Raw genomic sequence first — 23,812 nt, 5'->3', positions numbered from 1 at the left:
TGAAGTCATGCTCATATCTATGATAATTCAGATCAGCTTTGTGATTTCAAGCTGTGCATTTTTATTAAAAAGAAAATCGATCATCCTGTCAAATAGGAAAATCTGAAAGTGAAGAAAAGTGCCCATGATTATTTGTTCTCTGATAAATCATCCTGAATATCAATTTGAGGACTTGACAAATAAAGCGTTTGCATTTATTACATACAGCCATCAAATCTGTCAGCAAGAAGCTTAATTCTATCCACCTGTGATTGGATCCTCGCTGCAAGTAAATCCTTAATACACAGACGGGAGTTTGAAATCTGTACCTTTTTAAATAAACATTCATTTAGATATAAAACAAAGCCAGACGTCAACAGCTACAGTGATTCTTTATATTGATGAGATCTTGCCCCTCACTGAGATTGCTGTCTTTGACATTCTTCCTTTAAAGTAATGGATGTTACATACGCTTGTCTTGGTTCACTGTAGTCATTCTGTTTATTCTAAGTGTTGGAGCAGAATTAAGCTTGAACTCTAGGAGAATGGTGGAGCCCATATGTGGACAGTTCGTCCTTATCAGGCACAGGGTACAGTGCAATGTTTTCACAAATCTTACCATCACAAATAAGTGCAGAGGACAGAGCGAGTAACTTCCCTTTACATGTTTGTTCCCAAGCACAGTATAATGCTGGACATAAAACTGAAGAAATATTTGCCCACTGTAACTGGGGCAAGATAATATCTGCTTCAGAGATTTTAATTGAATGTGTATTTTTTACAGTTTTGACTAATTTACAACAAAAAAAGCTTTTTAGAATTTGTGTGAAAAAAATCTTATTTTAGAAAATAAAAATGAGAAAAATGCAACCTCTTTCTGAATAAAGAAATATGGGGTCACATCTGTGCATGCACACACCCGTGGGGACAGAGCATTCGGCTGCTACACCTGAGCCACTGACACACAGAGCTGTGTTGTTTCTCTTGATTTTGTTTTTCTTTGTCAACCATTAGGAGTGTGTCAGGACAGCACACCCAAGTGTCACTGCATTTAACCAACAGTAATTTGACGGTTTGTCAAACAGACTTATACATGCTTTAAAATGCTTCAATACAATATTGATTTCTCTGCAGCAGACAGGTGTCAAGTTGTCAAGTTCTTCAAGAAGAAGGAGCATTCTCTCAGATGAAGAGTAAAGCCTCTTGGAGCAGTGTTTTTCACTTGACTAAAACTACAGCTCATATGCAAGGATGAAGCATGCTGAGATAAAAAGGATTTAAATGTATAAAGCAAAACTATGACAATTAGATTAGACAATTAATAGCCCAAAATACCAAATCCACAAACTGTAAGTTATCTTGTTTTTTTCTGAGATAACACTTTTTATATGAGAATTAGTGAAATGTCACAAACAACTGCCTGCATTCTGGTTTGGTAAAAATATTTTTTTGGGACGCAGATGTCTTAGCGGTTAGGTCATAGCCCTGCAGCACTCAAAGAAGGCATGGGGGTCGAGTCCGACTCGTCCTTCTCCACTCTCTGTTCCTAATTTCCAACTCTATCCACTGTCCTCTGTCTCTCAGATAAAGGTTAAAAACCCTAAAATAAATATCTTAAAAATATTTATAAGTTTATATTTATATTTTAAATCAAATTATGTATGATGGATGGATTTATGTGTTATCATTTGTTGTTGTTTTTAATAAATATCCAAGTAATAAATAGAATATGATAATGCAACCTAAACATATAATCCCCCTGTAAGAAGGCATAAAGAACAAGATTCTGTGGCAATCCTAGAAAGTTTGTTTTTAGCTTTTTCTTACAGCGTTGAGGCCACAGAGCTGATAGCAGGCCATGGTGATGATGATGGTGATGAGCTGCCAGCGAACAGCAGGGTTCCTCAGAAGCTGTAACACAGACGCAGTGCAGAGGTTTTCTTGAGCTCGAGCCTCCGCATGGACCTCTTCCAGCTCCTGGGACACATCTTTCTTCCCCAATAACTTCTGAAAGGCTGTCACACACACAGAGACACACACATGCACACACACACACACACACACACACACAAAAGCACACACAGTGTTATAAAGATACATTTTTTTTACGATGAAAGAAGCTTTAAAAAGCATCCATTGTGCTGAGATCAAAGAAGTAAAGGATTTGATCCACATTAAGTTGGGACATACACTCACACATTTTTAAATGTCAAAATAAAAATTGTGATAAGAGCCAACTGGGTTCAAGTGGTTTGTGTTTATGATGTGAAATCAGTTTTCTTAATCTTTTTTTCTCTTTTGGCCTCCTCAGAGTGAGTATCTATGGGTTTTGCGAGTTTTTAAACCCAAAGATATTAGTTGCAGCGGATAATAAAGAACTCTTTGATCTGTGTCTTTGACCTCTGGAGGGAGAGAATATATGAACCTTGATAAAACAGTTACGCAATCCATGGCTGATATGACTAAAACAGACAAACTGTTTATTATCATCCTTGAAGAGTTTTAGAGTAAACTTCATCTGTTTTTAATATGTCCAGCTAAAACCTCTACATTTAAAAACCTCCTGTACAGGTTTTAACACCTGCATACATTTCATAAAGAGGGTATGGACATGACCTCAATCTATGTCACAAATTCAACTGCAAAATGCAACACATGGCAAACAATACAAGTTTGTAAAGGATAAGGATGCACACACTTTACTGTTATTATCTGTTTACCATACCTTTATATTAAAACTGTATTATAACCACATTAAACTGTGGAAACGGACAATTTATGTTTCTTTTAAGACCCAAATATCCACCAAGTGTCAAAGGCAAGAAATAAAATACTTCAACGAGCTGCTGAAGTATTTCAGCAGCTTTACTCTGCTTTATTTACCCAGACATCAGTGGATTCTTTAAAGCAACATCTACATTTAAAAAAAACATGCTATGAGTTAAAGATACTCAATAGAGGGTATGCATTGACGTCACTTTCCCTCCTGACGCGACGAAAACCGGAGTAAACAGACAAATATCTACATTAGCATTAGCCTACATAAAGCAGAGCATGAAGCTACACATAGGCCCGGTTAGATCAGTGATGGATGTGAAACTGAATAAACTTTGTAGTCAGAGTGTAGAGATGGAGAGATCCAACTGTTTCAGTGATCCATTTGCTTTTTTTACTTTAGCTTTCAGTAGTCTGTAAAGAGATCACTCTGGGGCGCTGGTGGCGCAGTGGTAAGTGCGCGCGCCCCATGTATGGAGGCCATGGCCCTTCAAGCGGGCGGCCCAGGTTAAAATCCCACCTGTGGCTCCTTTCCTGCATGTCATTCCCCACTCTCTCTCTCTCCATGTTTCCAACCCTATCCACTGTCCTATCGCTCCAGTAAAGGAACAAAAAGCCCAAAAATAAATCTTAAAAAAAAAAAAAAGATCGCTCTGTGTCAACCGCTCAACAGAGGAATGTATAGTTTACATTAATCTTGTCTACTTCGATTTTATTAATATGTTCTAAATATATCAATTATTAAAGCTAACAGTGCTAGCAACATAGCAAAAAGAATGCTGTCATAGACGTAGTGAGGGCTCAATGAGGAATGTGATGGCAGATAAATGAGAAAGACGTGTGAAAAAAGTTATTATATGGTTGTTTTCATACAGGCCTCCTGTATACTCGCTAAGCTCACTCTGTTCTCGAGAACAATGAGTGTAATCATAACGGAGGATTCGTTCAGTCTATTCAAAGAGATTTGTGGCACACTCAGGCTACATCCTGCTGCTCTCTTGCTCTCCACGTAAATGCTTCTTTGGGATGAATGATTCATGGAAAAAAACATTACATTTCAATGCAATGCAGACTCCACGCAGCCACAGTGCTTACTTTTAAACAAAACACAAACATTTTTGTGCGAGGGCTGCCAAGGTTAATGGCAGTTATTTGCAGCTTGGCCAGTTGGAGGCTGTTTAAACTTTTGCGCCACAGATGTGATGGACTTCAGGGGATACGTGGATGTTAAGACACTTTCCTCACTTTCTCCTGAAAGTCAAGCGACAGGGTCATGGAAAGTTTAAGTGGCTGTTTGTTAAAGAGATACTGACTATAAACTGACACATAGTGATCCCATGTGAGGCAGGAAAATCTGCTAATCTAAAACCTGGTCTGAGGTGTTTTGAGGGAAGTGTGCTGGAGCAAACCTGAGAAAATTGTTGTTTTGAGGTTACATCATTTCTTATTATTTAATCTTTATTTAACCTTTTTCTAACCAGGTAATTAACCCATTGAGATCGAGATCTCTTTCCCAAGGGTGACCTGACCAAAAGGGCAGCAGCACACGTCATAATAAACATTACATGATTGAGTTTGCAGATAAAGTGCAGAAGTTGTGATCACAGATTACAAATTAAAAACCACAGCCGCTGTCCATACCACTGCTGTCAATGACACTGGCAAGACATAATGTTGATCTCCATGATGGTGTTTGTATGTGGAGAGTAGAAATGTCCACACGGAGGCAACCTATTTAATTTTCCCTGCAGGCGGTGACACTTCATGTCACTGATGTGGCCTAATAGCGCTCCAAGGGCCACAAGCCAGAAAGAAGAGAGAGGAAAGGGGATCGTCAAAGAACATTTCAACACCTAAATATCCTGACTATTGAAACAGATTTAATATTTAATGAAGTTCTTAAAGGGACTGTCAATCATTCTATTTTTTATTTTTTTTAAAGATTTATTTTGGGGCTTTTTGTGCCTTTAATGTAGAGATAGGACAGTGGATAGAGTTGGTAATCAGGGAGAGAGAGAGTGGGGAATGACATGTGGGAAAGGAGCCACAGGCTGGATTCAAACATGGGCCGCCCACCCAGGAAAAGCCTCCATACATGGGGCGCACACTAACCACTGAACCACCAGCGCCCCAAATCATTCTATTTTTACATGAAGTCCCATGAGAAGACCAAATCAACAATATATAGTCTGTCTCTCTTTTTCCATCCATGTCCATTTTAAATCTGACTCTTAGAATAAAACCACTCTTATTATTTTTATATAATATGTAGTAATGGATAATATTTCAAGTATGGAAAAGGTCCGATAAAAGGCTACGAAAAAATAAGCAATTACGATGTGAGGAATTTTGCATGATTTGAGGTTTCCTGAGACTTTGATTATAAATGTTTCAAAATGCATAAAATGGCATAATTCTTCCCATTTTTCTTCTGAGAAGGACCCCTTGACCCCACTCTAGCTTAATCCCCCTCCAGAAGTTCTGTTGCATGAAGCCCCTGTCAGTGGTTCTCAGCACATTTCATGTCTTCTGATGATGGAAATCTTGAAATATGCATCATAAATAAAGTGTCTCGTGCTTAAAAAAGGACAAGGAAGTCCTCAAACAGCTTGGCTCCATACTTCTTGGTATCTCATGTCCTGAAGTAGATAGTTTGAGGAATGTCAACCGGTTTGATCAACATAACATTTGTTCGGTTACTTGTTTCAGCACCTTGTTTCAGAAGTGTTTTTGGTATGACTCACCCAAACTACAGTGTTCATGGTTAGTAAAAAAAAAAAAAAAAACATGTCAGCCAGTGTTAGGATGTGGCTTCTGTGTGTGTTTTTAATAGATGTGACCGGGCTGATACCAAAGATTAGTGTCATGGTTGAAAATACCATTTTCTGAAGGCTCTGTGTTACGTGCCGCAGTGTTTGTGGTTTTCTCTCTCTCTCTCTCTCTCTCTCTCTCTTTCTCTCTCTCTGTGGGCCAGAATTAACTGCACTGAACATGAACACACCACAGCAGGGCTCTCCAGTAACACCTTATTGACAATATTCACATGCCAGTAAAACTGAATGGAGAGATAATATTTTGTTGCAGCAACATGAGTGACTCTGAGCTCTGATACTGAAGTACATTGATGTCCTCATCTTGCATAGAAAAGCAAGCACAATGACAAATACTCACAAAATGACATTTAAAAAAAGACTGCAGAACGACTCCCAAGATGTGTCCTCATACTATTGTGTTTAAAAATATATATATATTATTGAGGAAATTTGATTGGGAAAGACATGAATGGCTGTAAAATGAATGTGTTGGGTTACATTTCTTTTCGGGCCGTCACATATAATCGCTTCACAAACATTTATGAACTTCCTGAATATTATGATTGTTGGATTAAATCCCACGTTCTCTTAAAGTCACAGTGTCCTTTGCACCCTGTCTACAGTCATCCTGTTATCTTAAAATCTAAAAATAAAAAGTGACGATGAAAATACAAGAAAGAAGCATGCACTGATTAGTTATGATGTGTCCCTCTCAATCATGGCGCCTTGAAGCTTACATGTGCACATAGTGTTAATGGGTGAACTAAGAGAGGATAAGCCTTATATGAACTGAATGCATGAGCAGTCAAGGCAATCCTAAAATGAAATGCAGTTCGTTTGGCAGTCCTGCTGACAGCGTTTAGCATATAAAACTGTCATCTTTGACCTATGTGACCTTTAAATGGTGGGCAGGACTACAGCAGATATACAGCATGACAAGCAGCGAGATGAAGTGAAAGAGAACATGCTGTTCCTGTCTGACACTGTATGATGTTAATACAACCAAACAAGGCCCCCCCCCCACCCCCCTTGAAAATGTATGCGTGCTGACAACAATTCCCAAACCTCAGCGCTGTAACTCAAGCCAGCAACACGGATCTGCAACTCTGATATGACTCATGCCAGCTAAATGTTGACTGGCAACAGCAGAAAGGATGTAATGTGAGTGTGGGCCAGATGTCCTCTCAAGAACAACTCATCTCCTCCTCAAGGAGATTTTATAACACTGACACTCATTGTCTCACGTCGTCTAATACTTGGAAAACACCACAAGCAACAAGTTTTCAAAAACAGTACATCAGCCGCTTTGCAGGTAATTACATTCAGAACACAACATCCCTTTAAATTGTTAATGGAGTACTTATGTGTACGGTTGTAAATGTATTTGATTTAGGTAGGCTTCTCATTCATTTTCTTTTGTTTCATTTGAGGAGAAAAATAACCCTGGTTCCAATTTGCCAAACAGACTCAGGGTTGGAATTATTTATTTGTTGAGAGCTATTAACAAAGACAGATGGCACATGTGAAAATGAGCCAGTGAGCTTCATCACAAGAAGTCCTTGAATTCTAGACACTGCCACAAAAAAAGTTTTCAAATTAAGAACAAGGCAAGAAGTTGGAATTAGTTGTCAGGGAGACATCATTATAGGTATTTATTATTGAAGCATTAATGAGCAATCACAATGAGTCGGTGACCTTCCTTCTACCCGTAACGATTGTGCCTAAATCATCCTATGAAAAATGTCTCTGTCACAAAATGACTTTCCCCTAAGTTTATAATCTAACATGTGAACCTAGGATCATAGGAGGACTATTAAAGTGCCTCAACGTCTTTATAGCTGAATATTGGATCATGGGTTTTCTCCATAGATAGTAAAACATGTGTTACTATAGGACTTAAATAAATACAGTTTGCTTTTTAATGCTGTATTCTGATGTGAACATTGTCACAAATTTTAAAGGAGCAATATGTAACTTGGACACCTAGCTTTTAAAATGGGTACTGCGGTCCATAAATGCCATAAAACCGCCAACTTCTATTGTCAAAAGCATCACAAACCATTCTGCACTGGAAACAGAACTTATAAGGAGTACATACTGGCTGCCGCCTTGTTGACAGAGAGGAACAGCTCTTACACACAATTATTTTTTCAAAGCTATAAAAAAAACCTGAAGAAAATAACACTGCAGCCTCTTGTTTGTTTGAAATGTGCCACGACAGCAGCCCAGCCAGCATCCTTTACAAATGGCTACAGCACAAAAATTGTGGATTTTGTTTTTACAAAAAAACAAAACTTTGACTTTTAGCTCAATGCAATATGTGGCACGGCACTGCAGTGGCTTTTTATGTATGTGCAGGCACCCATTCCTTGATCACTTTGTGACACGAACAATATAACTTTTTATTCTTCCTTGCAAACATGAAGAAGAAGTGCTGTCGTCGTAACGTTTGTGAAACTTATCAGATCATTATCATTCCTGTCTCATTGGTATCAAAATCAACAATTCCTCACTAATGCAGACCCTTTCATTGTTTTCATCCATGATGGTTTTTCCGTCAGGATTCCTTTTAACATCCTAAAGAAAAAAGATGAAGGGACACATTTGGTCAAATTATGTGCTTTCTTCGAAAAGCTCATCACTGTGGAAGAGCACCATGTTCTTCTGAGTTCATCATGTTCCTGTCAGATTCTATTGCTGGGTTTTTTTCTCCTCGGATGAATGAGGCAGGTAAAATGATTGCACCATTTTCCCCATACTCTGCAAGTGTGATGATTTGATCAAACATGTTTTAATTCCCTGATAGTAAACATTGAATGGTTCATTCTTGTTCTTCATGATGATCTATCACAGGCAGACCAGCCTACTCACTACGTATATCATGTTTGAGCATTTTGGGCTCACTTAAAAAGTTCCTGTGCATTATACAAAACAGAACGAATAAGTAAAACCAAACTTTCAAATCTAAAAATGTTTGGACTAATTAATCATCAATATCTAGATATAGATAGATATATAGAGAGACCTCACTGAGCTTTGCACCACTCTGATGTCAGAGGAAACAAACAGGATGTTTCACTTGACAAAGAATTCAAGAACCTAAACCTCTGGAGCATATCCATCTATAGCGTATCAACATAAACATCAAAGATCTCCAACCAACCCCAGAGACAAAACTGATCAAAGTCGTATCTGATGTCACATTTTACTACATGATTCCTTTATACATTCCATTTGAGCTTCACCTCCAGCCCATTCTGTGTCTTCTCGTGTCACTGGATTCCAACATTAAACAGCATTACACCATCTTTCTCCTTCAAAGTCTCCCAAATATCACTATAGGCAAGAGGATCCATATATCAAAGTTGAAGGTTTAGAGACATTGTTTTGTTAGCAAAAAAAATTGAGATTCATGGCAATTAAAACTCCTAAAACATTTTCAGCGTTTTATTGCTTCTATATCTGAAAACATGTTTGATGGAGCATTGCTTAATTTATTTCCATCTGTGAACTTTACATTCATTACAGAATGAAACTATCATTATCGCTCAGTATGCTGTCATGCAGTTGTCACACAGATTCAACAAGACTTCATCAATATGGAAATTAAAGGAAGAAATATTTGAAATGATACAAAGTAAAACAGAAAACACTCAGTCATGATTAATATGAAATGGGGACACTGAAAATTAAATCTGCACTGTGGTCCTTTGTTACTCTAGGTGAAAACTATATCACCTTATCTGAGTTTGAACTCTAATGAGACACGCAGACATGAAGCACATATTGACATCATTCAGTGTGACTTATACATCCCAAGGATATCATTACCACCAATTTAATTCATGGATATACATGTATCATTAAAAAGATGCTTCAGAATGTGTCTGAGTCATCTGGTTGTATTGTTTGTGTCAGTATAAGGGTTATCTATTGATGTATGGACTTAGACTTCAAACAACTCAAACCACCAAGGAGACATACGGATAAACTCAGAATCTGATGAAACCTGAAACGCTGCTGTTTCCCAAAATACATCAGGGCTCAAAAGAGGAATCCCATCTGTCAGTACAACAGCTTCTTTGTGACTCACTGTCATGCAATTCTGTGGACCATATTAGTCCCCAAAGAGGCCTTAACATTCATGTTCACGTGTGTTCAACAATCAATATTATTTAAAAAAAAACTTCTTTGACAAACTCTGAAAATAGAAGTGGAAATCATCCTAATTGTTACGTTCCCTCCCAGAAGCAAAATCAGAATCACGGGAGTCCCAAACAAACACTGAACTTGTTTCAAAAGGGACCACATAAGTAGACCTTGGGTTTCTTAAAGGTGACAGAAGAACATAGCCCTCCAACACCACCCACTGAGTCTATCAAAATCATAGACAAACCAAAAGAGAAGAGGGAGTCCATGAACAGAGGGGCAATGGAAGGAGTCACACATGGCTGAAATAAAGACATGTTTCCTAAAACACACACACCTGAGATTTTCATTCAAAAGAAAACACAGAGGGGCGCTGGTGGCGCAGTGGTTAGTGCGCGCGCCCCATGTATGGAGGCTGTCGTCGCAAGCAGGCGGCCCGGATTTGCCTCCCACCTGTGGCTTCTTTCCCGCATGTCATTCCCCACTCTCTCTCCCTGATTTTCGACTCTCTCCATTAAAGGCACAAAAAGCCCAAAAATAAATCTTAAAAAAAAAAAAAAAAAACAGAAAACACAGAAAGCCAACTGATGATGTTGACTCCCTGGAAACACAACCAACTGGGCAGGGAGACTCCAACCGCCCTTTATAGCCTCCTAGCCCAGCTGATGACAGCCGAGGGGAGGGGGGGGGACATCACAGGTACAGTCAATATCTCCTTAATGCACTTACTTTACACACTGTTCAATATTTATATATTTTTTTTATTTTCTTATCAGGGTTGATTACATTTAGTGTTTAAACGACCTGTTTCAAGTCTGTTTCAGAGCATTTTCAAATGTAAAGAGAAGGAATCGTTACAGCTAACATACTCTCTATTCACAATTCTAAATGAGATGTAGAGCCTGACTGTAAGTCTTGGAAGGCTCTTCTTAAAGAGTCTTACACGTTGAAGCTCTGTCGAGAACACTACGACGTGGAGAATCTAAATTAAAAGCCACAAATTGCAGCAACAGGAAAGTAATCCGAGTGTTCAGAGGCTTGGCAAACCACTCCCATCAATCACATGTCGATACAGCAATGCAGTGAATCATTTTTTAAAGCTTCTTTCAAGTGAGTGAATTTAAACCTTGCAAGGTTTCCCCACTGCTCTTAAACCTGAACAAGCACTAATGTGCTCACTAATGTACCATAACGATTTAAGCAGTGATGTATTCTACATGGGCACTTGAGTGAGTCACATGTGTTGCTCTTCATGTCTGCAGTACCTCTCTCTGCTGCAGCCTCGTCCCTCCTCTCCATCAGCAGGTAGCGAGGACTCTCAGGCAGGAAGGGCAGCACACACAGCTGCAGCACTGCAGGCAGGGCCAGGAAGGAAAACAGGTGGTTCCACCGGGACTCCTGCAGTACAAACAACAAGAGGAGGACCACATTAAATATGGAGGCAGGGAACAGCTACACCTTACCATACAAAGAAGTTGGATAAAACTTTTTGTTTCGTTTCTGTTACACATAGAGAAAGCTCATTTTCAGTGGAGACAAATAGACGGATAAGTGCATTCACAAAGATGTCATTAGTCATTAAAGAGCCCACATTATGCCCTTTTTAGGGTTTGTATATTTAATCTATGTACCTACTTTTGTACGTTCACAATAGCTAAAGTCCGAAAAAAGTGTCTGTTTTCATGTACTGCTCCTCCTTGCTCCCTCTCCGCTCTGAGTCCGTCAGCTACGCTCTGCTGAGCCCACACTGTTAGACCCCACATGGGCCAAGTCTGCTCTGATTGGTCTGCCGGTCCGCTCTGTCGTTATTGGTCAGTTGCTCAGCACACGCTTCTCGGAAATTTCACCATGAGCTGCAGGGCTTGCCACAACGAGCCAATGGGCTTAGATCAGTGATCTCACACTGACAATGACGTCAGACTGACAAATTTTTATCGAGGGGGGCTAGAACCGAGCGTTACATGCGGCTAATGCTACAGCTAACAGGAGGATGTAGGAGAAGCCGCGTTTCCGCAGACTTTGAATTTTTGCACATAGATGTGCCTAAACATGCACAGGATACTTGGAAAACACATTAAAGAGCATATAAAACCAGAAAAAGCATAATATGGGACCTTTAAGGATGTCTTGTTTTCATTACAGAAATTATTGATTTAAAAAAAATGCCCCATTGGCTAAATATTCATCACTGCTGGTATATTTGTGGAAGCTGGTATTTATTTATCAATGTAGTGGCTTTTAAAACAAGAGCAAAGAGAGATGTTGTAAACATCATAGCAAGTGCAATGGTTAATGTGTTTGTCCTTTTTGTTTTATTAGTAAGTATTACTGAGAGGCAGCACTGGAGTCAAAGATGAAATATGGAAACAATAAAGCGTGGCGGTGTGGTGTGGTGTGGTTCTGTGCGGTGAGGTGAGGTGCAGTTTGGTGCAGTGCGGTGCAGTGATGTGATGCGATGTGGTGCGATGTTCTGTCATATTTTTAAAAAAGCACACAATCAAACTGAACGGGAACAACTCATAGAAAACAACATGCACAGCCCCATCTGTTTGGCACATCCTTACTGCATGATCCCATTTAAGCAAGTGAGAGTGAAGGTTTTGTATTTATGCAGAGACTATGGAAAGGAGTTGCCCTTTAGAAAGAAAATGTCAGCTCTCAACTCATAAAAGAAATATTTGGGATTCAGTTTCCTAACCTTTATTGGGTGTGTGGGGCACACAGCCAGTAAAACTTTAAGAAAAGTAATTAACTTTGGTTTAACAACTTTTTCAGCCTTAGCTGTGCTGCACATTCAAGAGTTCATAGCATGTTGTGTCATTACACTTTAAGTATGTGCTAAACTTCAGAAAATGAAGGTAGATTCACGCAGTCTAACTGATGCAAACTGATTATTCGAATGACAAGAGAATGTGAAACCATTTGCAAAACCCGCAGACATTGAGAAACATTATCACTTGCCCAATATTCACACTGTTCCAGCTCTGTTCACTTGACACACTCCTGAGGGAAATATCTGGCTGCTTAGCTGTTAAGTGATCCACAGTGTTCACCAGCTAGTTGTAAACAGAAAGCATTAAGCATAAAGGGACTGTTTCACTGTGAAAAGATGCCTGCTGCTTCTAAAAACAGGCTTAATGAAAGAAACAGGGTGAGAATCAAACTATTCAGTTGCAGGAAACAGTGAAGCTGAAGAGTGCAGCTTTAAACATCAAATAATTAAATCAAAAGTTGAATTTAATAGATGGCAAATTCGATTTTTATATCAAGAAACCATTCAGTGTTGGTTAATATGTGTTATTTAATGTCTCTTTTTTGATAATTTTATTCTTTTTAAACATTGCTAAAAAAAATTGATTTATCTAGGGGTATTCTTAAATATTTTTGGGGGGTTAATATATATGTATGGGAGGGGGGGCGTCGGTTTTGTACGGTGGCTGGGAAGTGCAAAATTACAAGATGTGAAACACTTTTACAATCGCTGAGACAAATTTACAAGAGGGAGAACACTTTTACTAGTCCCCAAACACATTTACAAACGACAGAATCTTGAGGGAAAGGGAATGTACCGCGACAAAACAAAACAAACAAAATGGCCCCTCACTCGATCACTTCCGGGTCACTTCCGACATTTGGTACATTCCCATTTTTTTTGTAAATTTGTTTGGCAATTGTAAAAGTGTTTCACATCTTGGAAATGTGTTTTTTCCTTGGTCAAAGTGTTTTGGTTTTGTAATTTTGTTTTCTAAAAATGTAAAAAGGTTTTTCAAAATGTAAATTTGTCTCACATTTGTAATTTTGCTTTGAACTTCCCAGCCACACTGAGTTTTGTGGTTCATTTGTAACAAATGTTTAATTTCATGTATGTCTTTGTAACCTGCTACTGGATGCTTTGAATTTCCCTCGGGATCAATAAAGTATCTATCTATCTATCTATCAATCTAATATGCAAAAACAAATGTGTTTCAGTCTCGTTCAATATCCTTTGTTTGTAGCTATACCATCAACTTTTACCTACATAAATATGTATTGAATTAACATCTAAGTAAGGAATCATAAGTCACACTGGTTTCTTTTTTCCCTTTTGAAGTTTTGAGCTTCATTATCTCTCTCCATGGAGCCCTCAATGTGAGCATGCTCCACAGTACAGAGGTATCTGGGAAGCTGAGCTTGGGGTCGTCTTAAACCAGCAGGAGCTGAGAGTGGGCGAGTAGATCAGACCTTTCAAAAGCTGCTCTGACAGAAAGGATTTTATACATGTAGCACAAGCATTGATTTCTAGGCTCTGAACTACATTGTGTGCATCTTAAAAAATGTTTCCTCTATAACATCAAGTGTAATTAATGATGCAAACAAATGTACTTTTCTGACCCAAACACATTGTTTCAGCCATGTTTACAGTACAAACTAAATGCACGCCTTGTGGTGCCTACAGACTTTTTTAATTGTTCAGGCTTGGTGAGCCAAGCTGTGTGTTCCTTCTGGGCCCTGATCCCATCCTCCCTAGTGGTTAAATGAAATGAAAGCACATGGAGCCCTCCTATGACCTGGAGTGTTATTTTTTTTTTCATTGTAAACCAAACAAAAAATGAAGAAACGGTCCATTGCTGTATTCCGAGAGCTTTACAGTTTTCCTCTCAATTATGTCCTCTGTGAATTGAGATGCTGCAGGCGCTATATTCCCGCGCTGTGATGTACAAAAAGCAACGCATGAAAGACATCTTTGTTGTCTCAAGCTGAGAGGAGTTAGACAGAGCTGAATGTGCATTTTAAGAAGCCTGAGCCGCTGATGCAGGAGGACCACCAGAGAGGAGGCTGGTGTGAGTGGGAAAACTGCTCAGATAGAGGTAATGGAAATGTCAGGTTGTCCACATCCGTGGGCTTTCCAATTATACCAGTTTGTTTTATCTCTTTTAGGTCCATCTTAATTATGTTACCAAGCCGGACCATTCCCCCAGTGACAAATGAAGTTTGTTACGTACTAATCTTGTGAGTCTGGTAAAGGCAACAACTGGTTATTGCAAATCTTTAGTTCTGCAGCAGGCGGTGAGATTTAATTGGCTGTCACTCAGGGTCAGCTGGTTAAAGACCAACACTTAATGGATACAAGATGGTCAACAGGAAAAAGCTTGAGATGAGCTGATATTTACATTTAAAATCTCATACTGTCCCTGGCGAGCAATTTAGTGGTCAATCAATAAGAGCATTTCTATCAATCAAGGGATGAAGATGGAATGCATATAAAAGTATTGTATTAAAAACGGTATCTTAAGAGATAGCTTTTTGATTTCTCTCTGAGGGGAGATCTGCATTTCATAAACTCTCCATACCCTAAAGACAAACATTTAGCCGAGTCTTGTTTGTTTATATTGTAAACACAACACCCCATCCACTCTCACAAAATGGAATCCTTGTTGGTAAAAACATCACGTCCAAGCGTTTGAAATACTGTATGGGTTGAGATCTGCCAGGATCAGAAGAAAAGCCCATCACCCTTCTGCCTGGAGCAGGTTTGTAATGAATGTCACCTCCTCAGGGAGCCCATCTTCCTGATGCTTTGCCACAAGAGCAAAATCGACAGTTGGCCCTGGCAGGTGTGTGCTGTCCCCTTCTTAAAATATTAAAACACAATGGTATCTTCACTGGGGTTATATCACCAAACAGGAAGTGCTTCAACCGTGTTCTGACTTACTACAGCTACAATCTCCTCAACTTACTGAAACTTTGAATCTATCGTTTACTTTACTTGTATTTACATCTCAGGACTTTGGTCAACATAGTGTTTCCTTTTCTTTCATAACTGAGCTAGGATGTTTTCTGGCAGGAAGCAAACAGCAGTATCCACTGCTCTGTTATGTATTCAGATCCGCTCATGGTGCTTTTAGTCACTACGGTCACACTCTCTGTAATTCTTTACCACATGAACTAAGGTCTGCAACAAGTGTGTCTTATTTAAAAGCAGACTTAAAACACATCTCTCTACATAAGCTTTTGGCTAAATTATAATAATAGGAGTACATCTTCATGTAGGATATTTCTTCTATTTAAATACATATTTATTCCTACTCATTTTTTAATTGTGTTGCCGTTTAATTTTATGCATTCTTTAATCTTTAGTTTTTATTGTAATTGTTATCATGTATAGTGTCTACTTTTATTTTTAAGCACACTGAGTCTATTGCTTGTCATATGAAATGTGCTATATAAATAAATAATATACTATATTTAAATTTCATATCATTTTGGCTCATAATCTGAGTAAATTGGAAAACGTTACATAAATTGAGATGACACACACAAATATGGAGTTATCACAACATTTACACTAACTTCTGGTTAAGCCGACAATCATCTATAAGTAGCCAGTTCAACTCGTTTCTACAGTGTACTGCTCCGGTGTTTCATGGCTACATGACAACCATCTCAAATGAATTGCACTACAGTAACAACCCCTATGCATTGATTTTTTATGTCAGTGACAGGTGTTATGGAGGATACAGAATAGGAATAAGGGCCTATTAAGGCCACAGAATCTAACCTTACTGCTGTAAGATGCAGTTAAGGCATGCTGATGAGTTCAGAGTCTCAGGAGAGCTCTGTAACAGACCAGCTAAGAGCCTGCTCCTGCTGTAATGCTGGAACAAAAATGTTTCAATGCAGGGAGAAGGTCAGTAGCTAAGCATAAAGGTTAGAGTGATTACAATTTGTCAAAGCTTATCTCCATTTTGCACCCCACAACAAGTGACATCTGAGACCCACTCCCATTAACGGACGTGTCCGCTGAGAGGAGACCCATCGGAATCTCATAACCAAATGCCAGCAAAGACCGCTGTGGCATTATCATGAGATATGTCTCATATGTCTGTGACGCTCTTGTCAATAATGAAGAAACAGGCAGGCCTGAAGGATGTCACAGAGGTGATTTGACAGTGACAGAACAGGCGCTGGTCGAAGACACAACAATGATATAACATACAATATTTATAAAGGTGGACAGGTGGAAATGATGGATGGGGCAAACCAATACTTATACATTTTAAATGAGTGCCTGCTTCGCTAAGAGCTAGGACAAAGATCATGTGTAAATGTCACTGCAAAGTGGCTGTGGAAGAAAATAAAAGGACCTCAAATCCTCGAATGCAATACATCAATAATTTATATTTATTTCTAATTTATGCTTTTATTTCCCGTCCGTCATTCTAGTGTTGTAGTACTCAAAGTCAGTCTTGCTCTGAAGACCGGTCTGGAGACCTCTTTTTGAAGGTCTCAGTCTCGTCTCAGAATCAAAAGCATTTTTACTCAGTCTTGTCTCGGTCTCAAGACTGTGCAGACTCCAGATTTTAAATCAAGACCGGTCAGGACCACCGAGGCTATTTTTTCCATGTCATTACTGTGATCAGACGGAAAACGCCTCTTTCTAAACGAACAAATAACTTCAATTAATTCATAATTATATTTTTATTCTCTGGTTACAGCCACAACCTTTTTTTTTTTGTTTGGACAAAATGAGTGACAGGCCTGCTGCACACAAGATGATGATTTTTCAGTGATATTTATGATCTTTGTCTTGTCTCAGTCTCGCCCTGCCATGGTCTTAGTCTCGACTCGGTCTCGATCCCTAAATGTCTCTGTCTTGTCTCTGCCTCGGAGCACTCTGGTCTCGGGTAAGTCTTAATCGCGGATAGTGTGGTCTTGACTACAACACTATGTCATTCCTTTGTGAAGCGCTTTGGGCTGCATGCTTTTATGTTTCAAAATCGCTTAGAAATATAGTTGAGATTAGATATTCACAGCTCAAGATATTCATCAGTGTAAGATAAATTGATTTCTTCCTTGAGTTTACTTAAAAGTGAAAGAACATATTGATATTTTTCTTAACATCCATTGCATTTCTTATCACTGCAATGTTGCCTTTTTGTTTATTTGTGTGTCTAATACACAAATAGTGAAGTGGAATCAAATTGTATAGACAGACTTTGCGAAACTGATTCTGACTGAGTGAATGGAAAAATGGTTTGAAGAATAAATCAAATCCTCTCTTTAAAGAGGCTTAAAGGCCAGCTGTCAGCTTGAGTATTGTGTATAAATGTGCTTTTCATTGGATTAGATATAAAGAATAATCATGAGAAAGAAATGGAGGAGCTGGCAGAAAACAGATTTATTACAACAATACTGGAGCCTCCGTGCAGTATAGACACAGGCCTTTAGAAATGATGTGCAACAAGGTTCATCCAAAATCCACTGGCTTAGCTGCTCTTATTATTGTGAAGAAGAACAACACAAATGCACGGCTGGAATCGTACAATTCTGCCTCATGCACAATATGATGCAGCACAGAGTGTAACCCCTAACAGAAGACGATGTGGGTGCAGTCTTTTTGTTGACTGCTGACTGATTACAGACAAATCCAGATGCCCTCCTGTCTCACAGCGTGTGCAGAAGCAGCTGCTGTGCAGAAAGTACCAGCACACCTCCATAAATCCCTTCTACATGCTTCACCAACACAGCCGAGAAGAACAGATTTACTCACAGCAGAAGATATCCTATCCCCAATATGGAGATTTTATATCCATTTCAACCATTTGTACAACAGAGGCTAATGAATGGAATGTTAGAAAAGCAGAATTTTTTTGTATTTACCACATGAGCAAAAAGTTGGCGGTTTTCTAATCAATAATGTTCTATTAGAGAGCCATGATTGATTTGCCACAGTGGGATGTTAGGGAAGTCATTTGGTCCTCTCTCACTGAAGGCAGTATGTGAATTTAGTGGCATCTCTGGATTAGTCATTCATATATTGTTGGATTAATAGGCAGGGATGAGTTACTGTAAGGTTTTTACTACAGTCAGAATGTTGCTGCCCAGCGTTACTTTCTAAAATTGCTTCATTACAGGTTTGAGCTGACAAAAATCTCTTTGTTTTTGACATACAAGCCAATACACAGGAGCCACATGGGCACCACTTTGATGTTTCTAACCTGCGACTCTCTTAAAATGTGTTATTATTGTTGAACGGCGAGCACTTCCTCTGCCTCAGCAAACAGCATGTCTTTTAAATCATGTTGGCAAAAATCATGCTTTATTGCCACATTAAGAGTTTTATAAACCAAATCTACATCGATAAGAGCTGGGTCATTTTACAATTATATTATTACCTCTCACTGGAAAAAACATTGTTCTTCTCAAATATGCCAGTATTTTGTATTTAGTCATTCTAAATAAGCTGTTCATCCAACCAGGGGTGGCTGTGGCGCAGTTGGTAGAGTCGGTCGACTCTCAACCGGAAGGTTGAGGGTTCAATCCACAGCTCCTGCAGCTGCATGTCCAGTGTCCTTGGGCAAGACACTTAACGTCAAGTTGCTAACGCTAATGGTATACAGATGTGTATGAATGGATGAGTTACTTCTGATGGTCACTTCACATAGCAGCCTCTGACATCAGTGTGTGAATGTGTAGGTGTGACCTGCGGTGTAAAAGCACTTTGAGTAGTCAGAAGACTAGAAAAATGCTATACATCTATTCTTCTGTACTCACTTAATGTTTAAGCGACTAGGCCTGTGTATTAGGTTGTCACAGTCCTATTTTCCAACTCCCTGTCCAATACGCTTCTGACTTAGACTCTTTGTTTACCAGTATAATGCTGTATAGATCACCCTTAGATAATAGTTACAATAGTTAGTTACAATTCAATAAGCAGACACTTTTATCCAAAGCGAAGTACAACACCAATCAATTCATACACCGCCACCGAAGCAGCAGGAGCAATGCAGGGTTAAGTGTCTTGCCCAAGGACACATCGGACATGTTGCTCGGCTGGGGATCGAAACCCTCAACCTTCCATTTGGAAGGTGACGACTCTACCAACTTGGCGGAATTGCACACTTTAATTTAGTCCTTAAATAAAAGTTTGAGAAAGAGTGCCAAAAGTTAAAAGCCAGCGAAAGCCAACTAAATATGCTGGGAGTAGACTGTCATAGTTCTGAGGTCTTTATTGGCTCCCTTTCTGATTTCTGGATTAAACAGAATGACTGAGGGCCATTTGTGATCTTCTGATGCACTGAAGTGTTTTAATAACTTAAATGCTCTCCTACAGTGTGTTTCTTTCGCCATCTGCCATGATGCGTTTGATGTTTTGTGTGAAGCACTTTAAATTCCATAGTCGCTGAAATGTCTCACATAAACAAACATGCCTTGACTTGCCATAGGTCATTGGGATTCTCTTCACAACTCACAGCAGAATCGGGCTTCAACAGAAATACTAATGTGTGCTTTAAGCCCCACAAGATATAGTGGAAATCTAGCATATGAATAATCAAGTGTGAATATGAAGACTGGATCTCCTTAATAATACTCAACATGGCTTAACATGTGTATGATAGGCTTACAGGTGAGAGACGGGGTTGACATTTCCTACAGGGTAAACAAGCTGTGATTGAAAATCCCTGCAGATAACTTCTTGAAACACGGGACTGATAGAAGCAATCAAACAGTAAGCAGGATGTAAACATGAGTTTTTGACTGAAAGTGACTGAGGAAGAAATGTTGCTGCAGTGCAGCATGTTTTCAGGTAGTCTGCACTGCTCACTTGACCGGACAAATAGTGATGGGAAATCATTACGGATGAGTGGAGCGGTCCGTCTTTCTGTGTCTGCACTATCTCTACCCAGATGTCAAGTCATAATGAAAAAATCTGCTGGAGTTGTTGAGGTCCTCGACTTACACACAAGGCTTTACTGACAGAAGGAAAGGTCTTTATTATTTCATCCTCTCCTACATGCCACACAAGAGTAGCTCAGGTTGTTAAAGTCGCTTGTCAGACATGTGTGAGTCGCAGGAGTTACGTGATTTATGGTTCAATTGGTGTGAAACCAAGAGGACCTCAAGACGGGAGTGTAGACGGCAGACTTGAGAATAGAGTCAGCCGTCTCTGACAATGTTCGAAGAAAGGAAGAGTAGCTGATGCTAGGAACTCTGTACTCTGATCTAATGGAAAGACGTGTTGATTCTTGAAATAGAGGAGAAGTAGAGCCACCATAGGAGAGCATAGATGATCACAGAAAAGAATGCATGAAGGAAGAATTTGGACTAAACTGCATGGCACACGTGTTTATAGGATGTTCCCAACCTTAATTGCGGGTAATAATGTGTTTAATCTGTGCACAGAATAAGTCACAGGGTGTAAAAGGATTGTGATCGTATTAAGTCTCTCGATTATCGATATGTGTGATTTGGTTGTATAATTACTCAACTAATCAGTGTCACCTCTTAGTTCATTATCTACCGTATTAATAAGACCTTTTATTTGGACTGAAATTGACACTTTTTTGTGCAGTTTCTCTCCGTCTCTTTATACTTATCATCTTCCATTTTGCCCACTTACAGGTCACAATATTACATATTTTTTGGTTCACAGAGAATTGTCTGATTCATCTCACATCCTCTGACCCTGAGTTCAAGTTTTTACCATCTGTCAGAAGTCCCACAAATGCCATGTAGGTTTATGCAAAAGCCACAGCGCAGCAGAGGAACATCTTCTGTTATCTATCCGCAGACATTTCCGTCAGGATCGATCAGCGTGTAATGACACTTCTGCAGCACAGTGGGCCACTTTGCTTCAGGTGTCAGACAGAGCCAATGGTGAAGAGTCAAGACTAAATGACAACCAACAGCAAACCGGAGGTGCAACCTCGCTGTGGTCAACAATGCGTAACATCACTGACCTGACCCAGCAGCTCGGGCAGGCCCAGCACTTGTCCCGTGAACACACCCAAGCAGATGAGGATGGAGTTGAACTGGCCAATGGAGCCTCTGATGTGTCTCGGTGTTATTTCTCCCAGGTACATGGGGAGGGCGCTAAGAGCTATACCTATCAGAAAAACAAACAACATATTAAGAACTAGAAAATGAACCTTGTATTACAGGAAAAACAAGCTAAATAGAAGTTAAAACTGTCCTTCATACTCATAATATAGACAACTTTGAACTCCTTTTTACACTTACTATGGAGGTGTAAACAAATAAAGTGGCTCGTGATAATACAAGGACAGTGTATCTTTCCATCTGTATTTTATCTTTAGCCTCCAGCAGGCTGTAGAGTTTTGATATAAACGTTTTTGAATCTAGGACTCAATCTGTAATGTGAAAAATGTATTTTGTTTATGTGTTTAAAATAATTCTGTTGTGAACTGTCTGACATTTCAAGAAATGCTGTTACAGGTGGCTTGTAAGCATCTTGTTTTTAGAGATTTTGATCTCTACAAGGATGTTATTGCATGGACATCTGCTCTTCTTCTGTCCAGGTTGATTGTGTTAAACTGCTTATCTTCTACAATAGATCTTGTCCACATCCTCCCTTCCTCCTTGACATATATAAAAGGGGTCTTCAGTCTCTCTCTCTTTTGAGTTTCTCTGCAGACTGATCACCGTGATACACTCTGTGCAGTTACTCCTTCTTGCAAGAATAAAACCTCACAAAGACAATTGGGTCTTGGTCTTTATTCATATTATCACTGGAATATTTCCATGAGAAATCCCTAATCTTTTTCTAAAATATTGCAGGAGCATGGATAAACCCACAGCCAGATTTCTGCACTGATCATGTTCAACGTACACAACAGCACTTGGACCATATAGCAGTGCAACAGCAACTCACAAAAGATGGCCTGTGCATTAGATACAGGTCGGCAGTGTGAAAACTTAAATTCCTGAGAAAGGATTTTGCAGAAATCCATTTCCACAGCTTGAAATTATAAACCGTGTGACCGTGCTCTATAGTGTTGGGGTTTTTTTTTATATAAGGTGACGTTTAGGTGGTTAATGTTCCTGAACCCTTATCTCTATGTGACACTCAATTAAACCAGGCTAATAGGATGTTAGCCTCCTTATCCAGATAACTTTAACACAAGGACATCAGTGAGACCAGACACTCATGTGGAGTGCCGTGTGAGAAGTGATGCACAGTACAAAGTCATAGAAATGCAGCCAAGCAGTTTATAGAATTACATTGCAGTATAGCGTTGGCTACATTTAATAAAGAATTATTACCTAAATTAAAGTCTAAGGTTAAAGGAGACCTTGTTTTCCTACATGTGTCAGAGGTTCAGTGTCGTTTTTCACTTGCACACATAATCTGTGTGTCTATCTAAAATAACCTTTATATCTAAATGTATGCATATGTGGTGGGATACAAAATATCAAGTTAGGTTTTATTAATTTAACACAGCTTTATTTGTGAACCTTTCAATAAGAGTCCAGCTGTTAGTCTGTATTTTCATTTAATTAATCTTGGTAATTTTGTGGATATATAATTTAAATCTCTCTACCATCTGTGGGAATTCTTCTTCTAGGTTTGTATAGATGTAACAGTATATGTGTAAGACTCTCATAGCATCACATCTCTATTTGGATTGGAGTCAAGTTGTTAGCTTGAAATGAAACAAGATTTGCTAAGACTGAAATGCAGTGGCAATTCTAGAGTCTGTTGGGGCCCTAGGCAAAAATCAATTTGAGGGCCGTCCAACCAGCGTTCAGCAAGGCAACAGAGAGTGAGTTCTGTCAGATGGGAATCCCATAGGAAGGTTTCATCAAAAGCATTTGCCTGCCTTGCCTGTTGACAAGCAGCACCTCTTCTGAAATGTATATGTCTGACATTCACAAGTTAGGGTAAAGTCATCTTTCTAGCCTTTTAGAAGTGTACCCAAATAGAAATCAATGTGTAGGCCGTACCTGCTAACAGAATATAAGCAAGACTGTTATCATGAAAAGTTTGTCAGCCATTCATGCTCTGTTGCTGATCTGTCTGATCTCGGCTGAATAAATCGGTCCGTCTCCTGAATTCATCATCAAACAATTCCAGAAGAAACACCCCCACCTAACAAATACGCTGTCAAGAGCTGTATGTTCATTTCTAGAGCATTTCAGTCGGACGGGGGGGGGGTCATCCGAGGCAAGACATGATGTAAAAAGAACAATGGGGAAGGTATGTATACGTACAATGCCATAAAGAGAATATGTTACACATAATCAGTATATCACAATCACATTCTATGGTTGTGCATAAATTGCAGGGAATAAACGTGACCACCCCCTCCCAATCG

The 23,812-nt window shown here is 39.2% G+C and overlaps 1 protein-coding gene across 2 annotated transcripts in view; it reads right to left on the bottom strand.

The window, feature by feature from the left end:
* slc2a9l2 (solute carrier family 2 member 9, like 2) overlaps positions 1–23,812 on the bottom strand; it is a 113,990-nt gene that overhangs the window by 67,064 nt on the left and 23,114 nt on the right. For both annotated transcript variants that reach the window (XM_061042305.1, XM_061042306.1), the window contains exons 6-8: positions 21,437–21,582; positions 10,982–11,114; positions 1,807–1,994 (exon numbers count right to left, since the gene is read on the bottom strand). In XM_061042305.1, coding sequence (XP_060898288.1) covers positions 1,807–1,994; positions 10,982–11,114; positions 21,437–21,582 — 467 coding nt within the window. The remainder of the gene's footprint in view (positions 1–1,806; positions 1,995–10,981; positions 11,115–21,436; positions 21,583–23,812) is intronic.

Source organism: Labrus mixtus, chromosome 7 (genome assembly GCF_963584025.1).
Source record: "Labrus mixtus chromosome 7, fLabMix1.1, whole genome shotgun sequence".
Classification (NCBI taxonomy): domain Eukaryota; kingdom Metazoa; phylum Chordata; class Actinopteri; order Labriformes; family Labridae; genus Labrus; species Labrus mixtus.
This window is presented reverse-complemented; position numbering and strand designations above follow the sequence as displayed.